This window comes from Stylophora pistillata, chromosome 10 (genome assembly GCF_964205215.1).
Source record: "Stylophora pistillata chromosome 10, jaStyPist1.2, whole genome shotgun sequence".
NCBI lineage: Eukaryota > Metazoa > Cnidaria > Anthozoa > Scleractinia > Pocilloporidae > Stylophora > Stylophora pistillata.
The window spans coordinates 6,152,145-6,167,598 of NC_142528.1; the positions used below are offsets into that span (position 1 = coordinate 6,152,145).

General features: G+C 39.2%; 1 protein-coding gene across 2 annotated transcripts in view; it reads left to right on the top strand.

Moving 5' to 3' along the window:
• The window catches only part of LOC111337889 (polycystin-1), a 30,562-nt gene extending 15,212 nt beyond the window's left edge, over window positions 1-15,350 (top strand). The window contains exons 11-23 of one of the 2 annotated variants that reach the window (XM_088735047.1): window positions 484-752; window positions 1,381-1,697; window positions 2,084-2,305; window positions 2,916-3,041; window positions 3,588-3,699; window positions 3,914-4,011; window positions 4,704-4,745; window positions 5,245-5,493; window positions 8,173-8,772; window positions 9,067-9,297; window positions 9,601-11,178; window positions 11,717-11,879; window positions 12,439-15,350. In XM_088735047.1, the coding sequence (XP_088591173.1) occupies window positions 484-752; window positions 1,381-1,697; window positions 2,084-2,305; window positions 2,916-3,041; window positions 3,588-3,699; window positions 3,914-4,011; window positions 4,704-4,745; window positions 5,245-5,493; window positions 8,173-8,772; window positions 9,067-9,297; window positions 9,601-11,178; window positions 11,717-11,879; window positions 12,439-14,738 (6,307 nt within the window). In that variant the 3' untranslated portion in view covers window positions 14,739-15,350. The remainder of the gene's footprint in view (window positions 1-483; window positions 753-1,380; window positions 1,698-2,083; window positions 2,306-2,915; window positions 3,042-3,587; window positions 3,700-3,913; window positions 4,012-4,703; window positions 4,746-5,244; window positions 5,494-8,172; window positions 8,773-9,066; window positions 9,298-9,600; window positions 11,179-11,716; window positions 11,880-12,438) is intronic. The other variant, XM_088735049.1, reaches the window with a different exon arrangement.
• Window positions 15,351-15,454: the final 104 nt, after the last annotated feature.

Sequence of the window (15,454 nt, forward strand, 5' to 3'; positions counted from 1 at the left end):
TTTGTATTTACTCGTTTTTGTATTTTACTCGTTGTTTGTATTTTGACTCGCGGTAGGGGCTCGTCAAAATACCGCACAACTCGTAAAAATTCTCAGGGATACTACACAACAAAACGTCTAACAAGATATATATACTCCGCCAAGTCTCACGATATTTGGCCAATTAATTATATTAACCCTTCTAACGGTTTGTGACATGGGGTCTTTGAATCGGAAAAGGCCTTGACATCAAAATAGGATTTCTTTTTCAGAAAAGTGACTGAGGCTTCTTCTTCTCAAGAATTCCTGCCGTGACAGTACGTTTTTTAGCACGCTGTCTTTGTTGAGAAAAACGTTTCAACGGGAAATTAAACGTGTTTATATTTCTCGATCGCCAGCCACATTAATCTTGCCATCTCATCCATTTTGAAAATTTTTGATAACACACCTATCATTACCTTCAAGAGTTAACGTTACGATAACTAACGATTCCTTTTGTTAAAGATGCAAAGTCAACTGCAATTACAAAGTTAACACCAACAATCGGCTGTCTGTGACAAGCATTTGTGCCAACTGCCACCAAGAAAATTTCACCTCAATGTCTTACAAATGGGAACTATACGTAAGAGATCAAACCACAGGAAACTGGAGTCTTGATCTTGAACTTGATTCCAAAACAGTAACCAACAGTTCTAAACAGAATCTAGTTCTGAAGGAAAACAGCTTGGATGTTGGTAGGAGGTATAGACTCGTATGTTTAGCAGGCAATGAAGGTGAGTGAGCCGCCAAATCGTATATTGAATTCATATATAATTGGTAACTTTATTCATAAACAGTTGAAATTTCCTTTTAGCATAATTTGCAAGTAAAATATGTAATTCGACCTTGCTAATCTAACTAACGAAATGAGATAAAGGCCATCATGTTCTAAGGTTGCTTTTCGAGGATGAAATATCGCGTTCAAAGCTGTAATGACGTTACACTTCACGAAAAAAAAACCACTGTGTATTTAGCTTTTTTAGTTTAATTGCACTGTTTGTTTGATTTACAGAACGAAATGTGACTGCACTCGCTTCTCCAAGCATGACGGTGCCTGCATAAAATAACATAAACCTTTTTTTAGCTAGACTATAGGTGGTTTGCACGTTACGTCATTGCCGCCATTTTGGTGGACGTAAACAATTGATATCTCATTAGCTTCTTTTGTCCGTCCACCAGCATTTTTTCCTTTCACCATTGTTACCTGTGTCTCTGGAGATTGATTGCAAACCACCTATTAAGCTAACATACTATTCCAATTCTCTATCTGTTTTGGGAAATCGACAAACAACCCTTGAATGATACATAATTAATTCTCTATTTTGAGTTATTGTACTGATGTTATGTATGGTTCTTTTGTAGAAGACCAACAAGGTCAGAGTGAACATTATTTTACAACAAATGTTCCCCCTCGAAACGGAAATTGTATAATCTCTCCCTTGGAGGGAAGGGTGTTGACGACCTATTTTCATATCAAGTGTTCAGGGTGGAGAGACATGGATGGGCCAATTGTTTATAAGGTGTTTCGTGGCAGAACGCTCCTACAGCATGGAAAAGAGGCAACTTTGCCTCCTATGCTTTTGACTTCGGGTCCACGTCAAAACAATTACACGTACTACTTGGCCGTGAATATTTGTGACAAATTTCACAGTTGCACCAAAACAATATTACCTGTGACTGTAAGTGTATGGCTAGTCATGTATCACTTATAATCAGAGAGTTCTGAATTGATGTTTGGCAGTTATCGAGGAAGAAAGATTGAACCTCTAACTACTTAAACTCATTAGATGTTACACTAGATACTCAATATTGAAGTCTGCCTCGTTTTTAAAGAATGAGCTCAGCTTTTAAAGTGAGAAGTAAAACTGCCAAAAAGAAAAAAAACAACAAAAGAAAAGTATTATGTCAAAAAACATAATTTCGTCGGGGCTGTGTTCCCTCCGTGACTGTCGTCAAAGAGAAAACACATGGGAAGTGAAAAAGTCCTCATATTTGAGAAGCATGAATAAACAAACTAATAAAAGACATCGATGAAAGCTCACTCTTTTGCAATCAACAATTTCAGGTTATAGAGGCAAAGATCTCCGCTCAAGATCTTAAGTCCATGATGGCTGAAGACGGCCTGGTGACAAACATGCGCATCTCAGGGAACCTACAAGGTGTCTCCCAGTTGATAATGTCGGCCGCCTCAGTGCTTGCAAGCCAGAATGCCGAGAGGAAGAGCGCTGGAAGTAATGTTACTGAAGGAGATGGGAAACTTAGGCAGGTAGAGAAGGAGCGTATGGAGGTACGCTCATCAAAGTGTTTGAATATAATTACCACGATGGTCAAAACCTAGCTGCAGTTACATGAGGAAAGTTCTTTTTAATGCCATAAAAGGTGTTAAAAGGCAAAATAGGGCCGGTACTTTCCTCAAGTGTAGCTTTTAAACGAGGAAAATTATCTAAGATGAGATTTGCAAGTGAAGACGTAAGAATTCTTACCCCAGCATTCAAGAGAATATGAACTGATGCAGTTTTGTACTCTGAAGTAAATAGAGAAATATTATACCGAGGAAAGTACAATTTACAAGATCTTTTCATTATAAAAGAGGCGCAACACGTCTTTGTGCAACATTTTGGAAGCATCTCAAACATTTTTCACATTTTATCTTTCTTCTTCTTACAAATCTCATTGTCGACCAGAAAATAAGCGATTAAACCAGGTTTCTGTTCCTAGACGTCTGTAAGATGGGTCTATTTATGAAAAAAGAAAAAAACTTTCAAGTTTGAAGTGAGAGCTGGGTGATTTACTCATCAGCGTTGAAAACTTCTCAAAAAGATACTTTAGTGGTTTAATTCTTCCAAACGGTGAACTTAGCATTTCTCATGACAAACTTGTTTTTTAATCACTCCAAGATGAAAGAGGAATTGCTCGGTGCTCTTAATCAACTTGAACCCGAGTCATTGGACACGTTAGGAGTTGTGCTGGAGGCAATGTCATCCGTCACCAATGACGTCACAGAGTTATCAAGCACAGCCCAGGTAAATAGCGGCCTTGCCGAACTTGCGTGATCAGGAGTGTCTAAGCTAAGTTAGGTGTATCACTCTCGGTATGGAGTTTTGAATTTGCTAAAATGAAGGACTGCGGCTGTATGAAGCCCGCTTGAATTCGACGGTGCCTGTGTGTAGTGGATCGGTCTTTTGGCAAATTTTTTTATTAGGCCGTCGTCAGGCCTTGGCTACATATAGATGTGCTGTCCAAAAAGAGGTACTTTGTTATGGGTAGAAGTTCATAAGCAGTCATGGGTTTCCCTTTCGATCGAAAGGGTTGTAAAAAATTGCAAGGGTGGGACCTAATGGTGTGGAGCATCCCTATTAAAGCTCCCCTCGTAAGTATTACTTTACTCGAAAAGTTGGTGAGACAGTCAGCAAATCTGTAGGTATCGGGGTATGTTTTGGTTCAAAATCTTCTTCAAAGGAGGGGGGATTTCAGCATCATAACTTGGAAAGTTTGATCTGTAAGATGTCCCTTAATTAACATACATATATTTTGTCTCTTTTACCTCATTTTTCCCAATTCATTTGCAGTCTACTGTTCTAAACATCCTCTCGAATACTGTGGCTACTCTCACGGAGAAGAAAAACCCTGATTCACTAGAAGCAATAAAATCAGTCAGTGCTGGAGTGATGGAAAACTTGGGTGTGTGCAAATAATTTGTTCCTAGAAACCCTTTTTCACTTCCGAGTAGCGCCCTTAGTTGAAAAAAACAAACAAACAAACAAAACAAAACAAATAAAAGCAAAACAAAATTCACTTTTCCTATCAGTTAGGAAAATGAGAAAGACCATTATCAATGGACCTTTAATATCCGAGATTTCAAAATAGAAATTAACCTTACATATTTCATGAACAGGAAACTTGTTTGGATCCTCAAAATATCAACAAGACAGGAATTCCTTACAGATGGAGAAATTAAAGGGCAAGGAGCAATTAGAAACCAATGAGAAAGAGGTAGATCTCAAATGTTAATCATCATGATCATGATATCATTGTTATTATTCATTACTAATGGTGGATTCTTCAACAATATTCATTGAGCCTGAGACGAACAATTGTTTTAGTACAATTGCTTTGGTGCTTTTCAATTCTGTTGCAAGTATTCGTTTCCATGCTAAAACCATTTTGTTTCATTTGTTTCGATTGCTTGTATGAAGATAAAGAGCCAATTTCCACTAGAATTTAACAGGGTCATCTGATTGAATCAGCAAAAACTTCATGTCTTTCTCTTGAAAAGTATTACTCCAAAATTAGTTGTATTTTTTTTGGTTCTTGGGAATTTGATTTTCCTTATAATGTTTATCATTTCCTCGGTAACATTGAGAAAACGTAAGGCAGCCATTTTGAAATTTAGTGCTCCTGCCATAATCACTCCGCGCGAGGTGATTATAGCGAGACATGACACAACCCTCAACCAATCAGAACGCGCGCATCTCCATAATCACGAGAGCAAATATACTCAAATGGTAAGAACACAGCATCAGGGTCTGCATCGTTCGGAGTCGCAGAAATTTCGTGGAAGGTGTTGTCGCATACATTGAGTTGATGGTGCACTGAAGCATCGCGGACACATCAGTCGTTTGCACCGAGACCGGGAACTCATCAGCATGATTATAATAACTTAAAAACCCTTCTTTCTTTTCAAGATGGATACTCTACATCAAGACAGCAAGCAAATCAAGGAAAATGTAAGAAAAATATTTTTTAGACTAAAATAACAACCATCAATTATTTTAATTTTTGCCATACGCTGGACTGTACCATTTATAGACCAGTGGGTTCGGGCCCGAGGAGGGAAATTATATCACGATGGTCACAACACCTTTCTCCCACCGGTTTGTTCTGAGTCCAACTCCCAAACATTTCACCAAGTGTAAGTTGAGTCTGGGAATGTTTCCCGACTTTCTCGGTCAGCAATTATTCGTTGACAGTACAAGTGAACAGCCAATCGTGTCTATTTTAGGCTGACTATTGTTGAAAATTTATCTACAAATCTCATCTAATTATCTAATTTGTTTGAGCCTACATTTGCTCTATCCTCAGCACCTTACCGGCATGAGTCACGAGACTGAATCTGATATATTCCAGAGCGAGCCAAACAAAGACAATAGATCCGGCAGCCATTTATGAAAGTGGTCTATATCTTTAGATATCAAGTGTTTAATTTTTTTTTCTCGTGTTTTTTAGGCGCGTGCCATGACTAAGTCTGCAATGAAAATTCTAGACGACATTTTAGACGTCATCGTTGAATTCCAAGTACCTGGTGAAGAGCCGCAACTGCTGGAAGGCGAGCGCATGACAGCGCTGGTCTCGAAAGTTGATACCGAAAGGCTCGTGGGATCAAGCTTTTCAATCGGTGAAGGGTCCTTTGCCTTGCCCTCTTCTAAAGGCATCGTCAATATCTTGCAAGATGAAAACTGTTACATCGTAGCGAAGGTACACAAATAGTGATGATAAAAACAATTATGATACCTATGTTTCTCAAATTTTCATAGAAAAGTCCCCTTCGACGCAAGATCTATAAATGTTTCATATTCATTCACCTCTTCATATTAGTTTTATTTCCTAAAATACAAATAACAATATAAAATAATGTGATATTGGGTGATTTGTGCAGAAACAGCGTCGTATCTCTCTATTGTCCTCGCGAAGTTCATAACAAAGGATTTTGTGTTCGATGTGAAGTCTGGTTCACTTTCTCCCAAAACGAAGCTTCGGGCTCTTCTGCTTTTGGTGATAGCACCGTGGACGCGCGAATCCCGTTTTTTTTTTTTTTTTTGTCAGACCTCTTGTACTGAAATTAATAGGGCGTTTACAAAACCAAAAACCAGGACCGGATCGGATCGGATCGGATCGGATCGGATCGGATCGGACCGGATCGGATCGGATCGGAGCGGATCGGATTGACAAAACCTGGACCGGATCGGACCGGATTAATAAAACCTGGATCGGATTGCGTCCGATTGACAAAACCCGGACCGGATCCAAAAAAAATTTAATATCCTATGTTCTGATCCTTTTGGTAGGTGTTATAACATACGAACGAAACGAACAGTGAATACAGGTTGAAGAATTGCAAAAAAATTCAATCAATTTTTAGTGTAAGAACGTACCTCATATTGGAGCTATCCGTTAGTTCATTCATTTTATTCATTCATTTCACTTGCCATTACCAGAAAAAAAAAATTTTAACCGAACACAAAATGTATGATACATCAAAGATAAAAAGAACTATTCTAACTAAATTAACTTCAAGATCAAAGGAACTGAAGAGGTAACAGCAAGGAAGCCTATTAGAAGCCGCGGGCTTATTAAGTATAGGCTTCCTTAAACTATAGGATAAACCATACAAATCAAAGGTGCTGAATGAAAATTTAGATTAAGTTAAAAAGAAAAAAAAAGAAAATGTGTGTAGCTTAATAATGAATATAATTTGGAAAAGATCCAAAAGTCGATACAAGTTCTGCAGCCTTAAGAGAAGCATTCAAACATGGCGACTGTTTTTCTTGCCGTACACTGTGTGAGCGCTAAGCCTCACGGGAGTTACAAGCGATGATGTTTAAGTTTTCGATCGGAAGTAATAACACCTGCTAAGCAAGTGCCGGTCAACTGAGGCCGCTACGATTTGACCGTAATTAATTGTAGTTGAAAATGAACATCCACAGACGTTCTCAAGCTCACAATACAAAATGTATAGTTGTTTTATTACGAGTGGACGTGACCGTGACGGGAAAGTGATGTTGTGTTACAATGTATGTGGCATATTGTAACAGTGTTGCGAAAAGCGGTGTTACATTACAGTGTCGACCGACGATTGTGAGCGCTCAAAACAGTGTATGGAGTCCGTAATAGCGTTCTATCAAAACGTTCGTTATGATAATGATAATCTTTAATAATTGCTCCTAAAAAGGCTTTTCGGCAACTATTTACAATGATGGGTCAGTAATTTACAATAATGTTTAAATAAAATTCAAAAAAACTATGCACGGTGTGCAAGGCTAAAAATGTGTTTCTTATGGCATACTTATGTATAGTTTTCAAAATAATAAAGTATGTGAGCTTACCTCGTCTGTTTTCTGTAGTTCTTTATTACTGTTTAGGCGAAACAACTATACCTTTAGTGTAGTGAGCTGGGGCGTCTGCGGAATATCTTATAGGAAAAAGAACCATTAAAACTTTGCTTCACTGAGCTGCGAAAAAAGGCAGTCGTATTTCTATGCCAAAACTTGATCATGAGATCTTACGTGACTATTTTGGCGGGAAATTTTACGGCGATCCGATTTTTTTCGGACCCGGTCCGGGTTTGTCAATCGGACACAATCCAATCCAGGTTTTGTTAATCCGGTCCAGGTTTTGTCAATCCGATCCGATCCGATCCGGTCCGGCTTTTGTAAACGCCCAAATTAATATGTCCACAGTCTCCGATCGTGTCTGTCGAAAAATATACACTTACCTAGTAGCCTTCTTAAGAGTTTAAGTGTTAGGAAAAGTGAGTGTTAATTTTTTCCGTTCAGTTCAGATCATCAGTCGACTACATAGCAAAAGTAAGTTCCAGATGTTTATATTATTTGCCAGCCGCCATATTGGTGCGCTAAAGCTGTGCACCAACATGGCGGCTCCATACTGCGCTCTACAAATTTGCGCAAAACATTTCGACAAATTAATATCTGGAGTTTGGAGAAACGAAAAGGCCTAAGACTTGAAGGAGTGTCTTCTTTTCCTATCTCCTATCGCGTTACAATTTCTTTACTTTATCCACCGGATAGTTTTTGATGTATTTTTTCTTTGCGTAAGAGTGAAAACGACCTATTTGGATAAATTAGCACCAGTTAGCCCTAGATCAAATATGTCCTATATTCCATACTATGATCTTAGCTGAAATGCCTTTAGAATTTGGCGTCCTGGCTCAATTGAAAGTGTCACAAAGCCCAGTCAAACCTGGAGTTTCATTTTCAGGATGAACTCTCTTCATACTTTACTTCGTGCTTTATATAGCTTGAGAGGGGTCAGTTCGCGTCATAACTGTCGTTTATTTTATTTAATTACCTCCGTAAGCACTTCGATGCATTATTTGAAGGAATGCATAATTTTATTGTAACTCTGATATCTTATAAGGGTCTCAACGCTAAAGATAATCCTTTCATTTGGGATAATTCATCATCTGGTGTAAAGAGCAACTGCCTTGGACTCAAGTTTGAGGACTGCCACGGGACACCATTAAACGTGACTCGCCTGCAAGATCCAATTGCTATCACCATTCCACGCGATGATATCGGCGACTCGCCCGAACCTGGGAATTTTACCCTTGAAGAGAAAAAGATAAAAACGCATAAGTTGAACATTGACGATCCTACTTATGCGATGAACGCTGTGATACAGCCTGGTGCAGTTAACTGTTCCCATGATATCGAGATTTTCCTCCGTAAAAATAGGAAGCCAACAACAGAGTTGTTTGATTTCAATTGGACCATGAGTGTGCCTCCGAAAGAAGCCGAAAAGAGAGACAGCTTTGCATTTTCTGTTTCAAATTATCAGTTGAATAAATCGGCTTCGGACTCTGGGGAATATTATCTGGGTCTTTATGCGACTCTTCATGAAGAATCCACGAAAGATGAGAAATGTCGCACAGAACTCAACTACACTTTGTTTACATTTGTCTCATCATGCAACTTTTGGGACGAGAGAGAAGAACTATGGAAAGCATCTGGATGTGAAGTAAGTTAGTAATCATTGAGGCAACGGCATCCTCATTCCCAATTATAAGCTTAACAAAAATTACCAAAACACTTTTTCTTAGTGACACTAGATCATTAATTTTGATTTTCATTAATACAAGACTAACGAACTTTTGTTTAGTTTCATATATTGTATTAAACGTTTCTCCTTTTCCTCGCTCATTTTCCATTTTACCCAGCATGCCTTTTGTCATTTCTTGCGGTTCCTAATTTTGTTTACTGCACTGAAAAATAACAGATATATTAAGTGTTTCAACATTATCTCTTGTATCAGGTTGGACCAAAAACCACCTACTCCTCCACAGAGTGCCTCTGTACTCACTTGACAAATTTTGGTGGAGGCTTCTTGGTTGCTCCTAATCCAATCGACTTTGACTCAGCTCTTAAGGGTTTTACTGACATAGCATCAAATCCCACAGTCTTTGCCACAGTCATCACCATATTTGGCTTGTACTTTGTTGGAGCGATCTGGGCAAGATGGAAAGACAAGAAAGACTTACAAAAGGTACTGTTTGGCAGAAATAAAGTTTTTAGAGGACATATCTGAAAAACTATTGCTAGCTACTAATTTGAGACATTTTAATAAACTTTGCGGTCTCCTCTCAAAAAGGACTTGCACTCAAATAGAGACATTCCTTTATTATGACCACTTGTTTCTATAAAAAAAAAAAACGGGGGTCCCACCTCAAAACTAGTAAAACCTTGTTTGAACGCAGTAATTTTATATGAATTAGAAGGATGAAATTTATTTTAACTCGTTACTTCTTTTCAATTGCTTCCACTGAAAACTGCTCGTTTACTTTTTTAGCTTGGTGTCACTCCTCTCTTGTCCAATGATCCTCGAGATACTTACGGCTATGAGATCACTCTACAAACTGGTTTTCAACAAAAGTCGAGAACAACTGCAGACGTGTTCATCCAGCTGTTTGGCACTCTGGGAGACAGTGAGCCTAGAATGCTGAAGGATCCAAAGCGCCCGAAATTCGGACGGGGGGAAATCGATCAGTTTCTATTAACTGTTCCCCAGTCCCTTGGCAATATCAAAGAAATACACGTATGGCATAACAATGCTGGAAGGTCGCCTGCCTGGTATTTATTTCGCGTGCTTATCCGGGACTTACAGACCGACTCAAAGTGGTGGTTTGTTTGTGATCGATGGCTTGCTGTCGAGGAAGGCGATGGAGCAGTGGATCAAAAACTTAAATTAGCAACCAAAAGGGAACTGACCAGATTTAACATTCTGTTTGTAAACGCTACCAGAAAAAATCTCCTAGACGGGCATCTTTGGCTATCAGTGTTTACACGCCCACCAAAGAGCACTTTCACCCGAGTCCAGCGACTGTCTTGTTGCCTCTCATTGCTGTTAAGCACAATGTTGGCAAACTTGATGTTCTATCAAGTCGGTGCAGATGACAACTCAACCGCCAGCCAATCTATACATATCGGACCATTTATTTTGAGCGTAAGACAGATTATGATCGGCGTGCAAAGCAGTTTTGTAGTGTTGCCGGTGAACTTGATCATTGTAATGATATTTCGCAAACTTAAACCAAAGGAGGACAACTCAAGGTCTAAGAGGTACGAAGAGGTTGCAGAAGAAGTGAGCTCTTCGAGCCCAACAATGGGTTACCACGATTTTCCCGTAAAAGCAGCTTCACCGCATGAAAACCATGGTAAAGACGCGACTTATAGTACCTTACAAATGGCCGAGATTTCCTACCCTGAGGAAAGCGACAATCCCAGGAAGAAGGATTTGAATTTGAAGACGTTACTGAACTTTTTCAGTCGGGATGACGACGATGATAATACGAAAAAAGCGAAGAAGAAGTTCTTGTTTCCACGCTGGTGCATTTACATTAATTATCTGCTGGTGGCCATTTCCTCGCTAACGTGCGGGTTCTTCTGTATTCTGTACGGCTTCCAGTTTGGAAAAGAAAAATCAGACAAGTGGTTGACATCAATGTTAGTTTCATTCTTTCAGTCCATTATTGTTATACAACCGTTCAAAGTGCTTCTCCTTGCAGCGTTCTTTGCGTTGATTATAAAGGATCCAAATAAAGAGGAGGAACAAGAGCAAGAAAATGTATTGGATCCTGTATTGAGCACTGACGAAGAATTTATTGAGGGCGATGCAGAGAGGGGACCAGGGAAAATCGGCCTACAAAGCAAACCGCCAGACGCAAAGAAGTTGGAAGCTGCAAGAAAACTAAGGTTAAAACAGTGTGAGATGAAAGCAATCATTAAAGAGGTCGTCACGCATATTTTGGTGGTCTGCGTTTTGCTGGTTGTTGCTTATGGCAACCACGATAACAGATCGTTTAAAATGACTGAAGAGGTCAAAAACGTGTTGGTTACCAGGGATTCAAATACAATATCATTTGACGCGGTGAGGAATTTATTGTTATTATTACAACTTTATTCTATAAAATATACTTGAGTGAAGAAAATCACCCTCGCTTTCTTTCAAGATGTATCGTTCGACATAGCAGAAAATATCAGGTTACATAACGGTTTACTTGCAAACTTTCTCCGTATTTTTACACAATCATGGTAAGCTTATCTCAGCAGGAACTAAATGAAAGATAGAAAGAGAAAGAGAGACATATTAAGCTACTATTCGCAAATCTTTATTTGCCCAAATTTACAGATATCTTAAAGTGTTAAATCTAGCTAAGCTGTCATAACTTGTAAACGAAGTTTTTCGTTGGCATAAACTACAGGAATTTTTCTTTTATGGAAGAAGCGATCCGGCAAAGTTAGAAGAATATATACCTTAATAGGGCTTAAGCAATGACAATTGTGAGGCTTCAAATTCTTAGTCATTACAATTATGTTGTTTCACTAAGCTTAGGATAGAAATTTGCCCACCATATGCAGCACGATTATTTTGAAGCATCAACTTCTTTCATTCGTTTATTTTCCAGTTGACTATGCAGGAAGCATTTTGGCAATGGGTGAAAAACCTCATCGCCAATCTTTTTCCCTCGAGCACATCAGACGACTATCCTTACATGGGCATAATAAAGAGCGGAGAAGTTTCAAACGTGTTGGGCCTTGGCCGCATTCGACAATTAAGGATGAAGAAGGGTAAAGATTTCTCTTTATTTTCAAATAATTTCTTAATAAAAGAGACGATTTATAATGGGCAATAAACTTTGAAATGGAATAAGATATGTTCGCTGTATTTGAAATTACAACTGGAAAGCATTTTCCTCAGTTTTTTTAAAGATCATATCATCATAAATGTCCGTAAATCATTCTTATACTGCGAGAGTCCATGTTGATTCAGGGCTGTGTGAGAGGTGTACCCTGAAATACCACGCCCTTGGCCCGTTTTGGATTGACGTTATAAACCTTGATTTGAGTACTTAAAATTGGGTCCATTCTTTCTCATAGTATGACAATACCATTCCTTGATGCCATTCTTTGTTTCTTTCGCCTTCCGCTCATACTCATATGAAAGGAGCATAGACATTATCTGAAAGCGTTCCCAGTAGGTGATCGTCATCGGGAAATAAAAGTTGTTATCACAACCCCCTTTCTTTTAAACCAAGCCTCAAATCCTTAGGTCCTTCGATAGACTGGAGCAAGATATATCGTGAAGTTCTTTTAAAATGCAGCAAGTTTTATTTTGTTTTCTTCTCAGATACATGCAAGGTTCCAGTGGTTTTCACAACGTATATAACAGAATGTAACGATTATTATTCTTGGTCAGACGAGGAAATAAATGACTTCCACCAAGGATGGTCACCTCAGAACAAGACTAAACTCGAGAAAGATGAAGAAAGAAAGCAAATATCTCCTTGGCAGTATCAAGGCACTTTGGAGGCCAATAGTTTTCCATACTTGGGGAAAATGGCTTCGTATAGGGGAGGTGGCTTTATCTTTGAGCTCGGGCCTGATGAAAACACTGTTTATGGCGAACTTGAGAAATTAAAGACAAGTAACTGGATTGATAGATACACCAGAGCACTGTTTACTGAACTAAGTATCTACAATGTAAATATAAATCTCCTTTGCGTGGCGACTTTGCTTTACGAAGAGTTGCCCACTGGTGGTGGGCAACCTTTCGTCAACGTCCAAACAATCCGTGTTTACAGGTACATTGGGAACTTTTCAGCTGCCCTCATGGCTTGTGAGGTCATATTTACATTTTTGCTTTTAAACTGGATCCTGAGAGATGGCAAAAGGTTGTGGAGACAGAAAAAGGCGTTTTGGAAAAATGTTTGGAACATTGTCGATATCGTCATTACGTCCCTTTCTGTGGCATCTCTAGTACTTTATTTCATGCGACTTGTTTTTCTATCTTCAGCTCTTGGAAAGGTGCGAGACGATCCCTCGAAATTTGTCAGTTTCCAGTACGTGGTGCTCTTAAACGAAGGGGTGAATGCCATGGTCGCATTCGTCGTATTGCTACTGAACCTCAAGTTTCTCCGTTTGTTAAGATTTAATCGGAAGATCTCCGTGTTATCCATAACAATTAAAACCAGCGCCAGTAAGCTTGCTAGCTTCATGCTCATGTTTATGGTCATATTTTTGGCCTACTGTTTCCTAGTTTTCCTCGTGTTCGGCTCTGCACTTGAAGACTATCGCTCCTTCATAGGATGCATGGAATCTATGATGTCCATGGTACTAGGAAACTTTGAGTTCTATGATTTGGTAGCTGTAAATGCTGTGATTGGTCCAGCGGTCTTCTTCACTTTCATGGTTGTGTTCCAGTTCATTCTCATAAACATGTTCATTGGTATTCTTTGTGACAGCTTCAACGAAGTTCGCTCTGATTCGGATAAACAAACCAACGAATACGAAATCTTGCAGTTTATTTCCAACCGCATGAAAGCTTTAGTTGGAATATTCGTTGAACCACCCATTCGACCAGAGTATAATTGGCCAAAGAGCGATTTGGAAAAGAAGGTAGAAACGATAGAAGAGAAAGCTGACACGACTATGTACTTCATGCGAAATTTGTGTGACGAGGATGTGCGCCAAATAAAATGGTTTCAGCCTGACTTATGGTCAAGAAAGAAGAGCAAAGTCATGTCACTCGTTCTAAACTCGCATGCTCAAATCTTGGAGAATGACTTGTGCGACGGGATAGAGGCTATGAACGACGTTATAGAAAAGTATTCCGAGAACGAATTGGATAGGATGATCGCTACCTCACGGATGAAAAAGAGGATTGGATCTGCAGTGGCTTCAGTTTTGACTGGGAGTGTGATGTCTATTGATGAGGAATCGGAAGAGGTGATCTCGCAAGCTTCTCAAGACATCCTTGATGACCATGTGTCGATAGTGCAAGAGATGCAAGGCTCACATGACGACAACCAAGACACGTCCAAACATAATGAGGAAGAACCTGACGAAGAGGAGGAAGATGAGAGAGACATCGAGGAGCAGTGGGAAGACGAACTTGAGTTGTTGGAAGAACGTCTTGAAAACTTTGCATCGCGGTATGAATCTTGCAATACACCTGGGAGGTTCGTAATAGATAGTACTCTTTCGTTGAGAGGAGCTTCAGTCACAGAGATGTTAAAAGGTACGCAAGACGTCGCGTGTAGCTGGGAAGAGGATGATAGTGTTATGAAAACTGCAACATCCTTGGAAATTACTTCTTCCGCATCACCGGAGCTCCTCAATGAAACCCAAGAGAATATTACAGAGGTCAGATCGCAAAGCGATGAGGACAAGATGGAGGATGATGTCTTCCAAAGTAGTTTACCACAGAGTGTAGCAGGAAATACTTCTCCTCTTGGTAAAAGCATCTTAGCATGGGTTCCTGGGAGCACTACTGGGAACAACACCATAGTATTCGTAGCAAATGACAGCAGAAAATCTGGGCGCAGTGGAAATGAATACTTGACCTCGAAAGGAGAAGAAGAAGAAGAAGAAGAAGGAGAAGAAGGAGAAGAAGACTTTGTTCCACAAAGGAAAGAAAGCGAGGCCTAAAAATAATCTTGCTTCTTGCAGCGCAGATGTATCGTCTAAAGACTTCAAAGATCGATAGCCTGGTTTCGATTTGCTCAATAGACTTCTCTGGATTGACCCAGTTAATAATTAGCAGCGCATTCATTAGCGCATCACCATTATATCTGCTCATACCTAAATCTAGAGTTAAACACGCATGTATAAAAAGGTCAAGGGTTCAGCTAACAAAATGAACTTACAAACATTACAGATTAGTGCCCCAATCTTAGCCGAAATGACAAATAACAGATATAAAATCTCTCTTGAAATTGAAACAAAATTTTCACCTTCTTACGAGCTCTTTGAAAAAAAATTGCACGAGCTTACAATTTTTCGTCGATTTCCTAAAGGGTTCTTAAGGTAAAAGACATTTTCTTAGGAGTTGACAAAGTCTGACACATCCCTATCGATGATACGAGGTTATCGAGAATAATGTTAAGCTGATGTCGTAAATCACTAATGGCAGTTAACAGATTTGAATCAAGTCGGTAACCGTTAAAACTTGTCGTCGTAACAGGGACATGCTCATGTTTGTATACACAATTACAAAAAACGACAATAAAGTCTAAATGAAATAACTCGTTTAGAATTTTTGACGACAGTGTTTTTTTTTCTCAGATTTGCAAGTTTCAACAGTTTACTCCTTAGGGGAAGGCAACTGCTAGAACTGCGCTCATATATGAAGTTTGACAAACTGA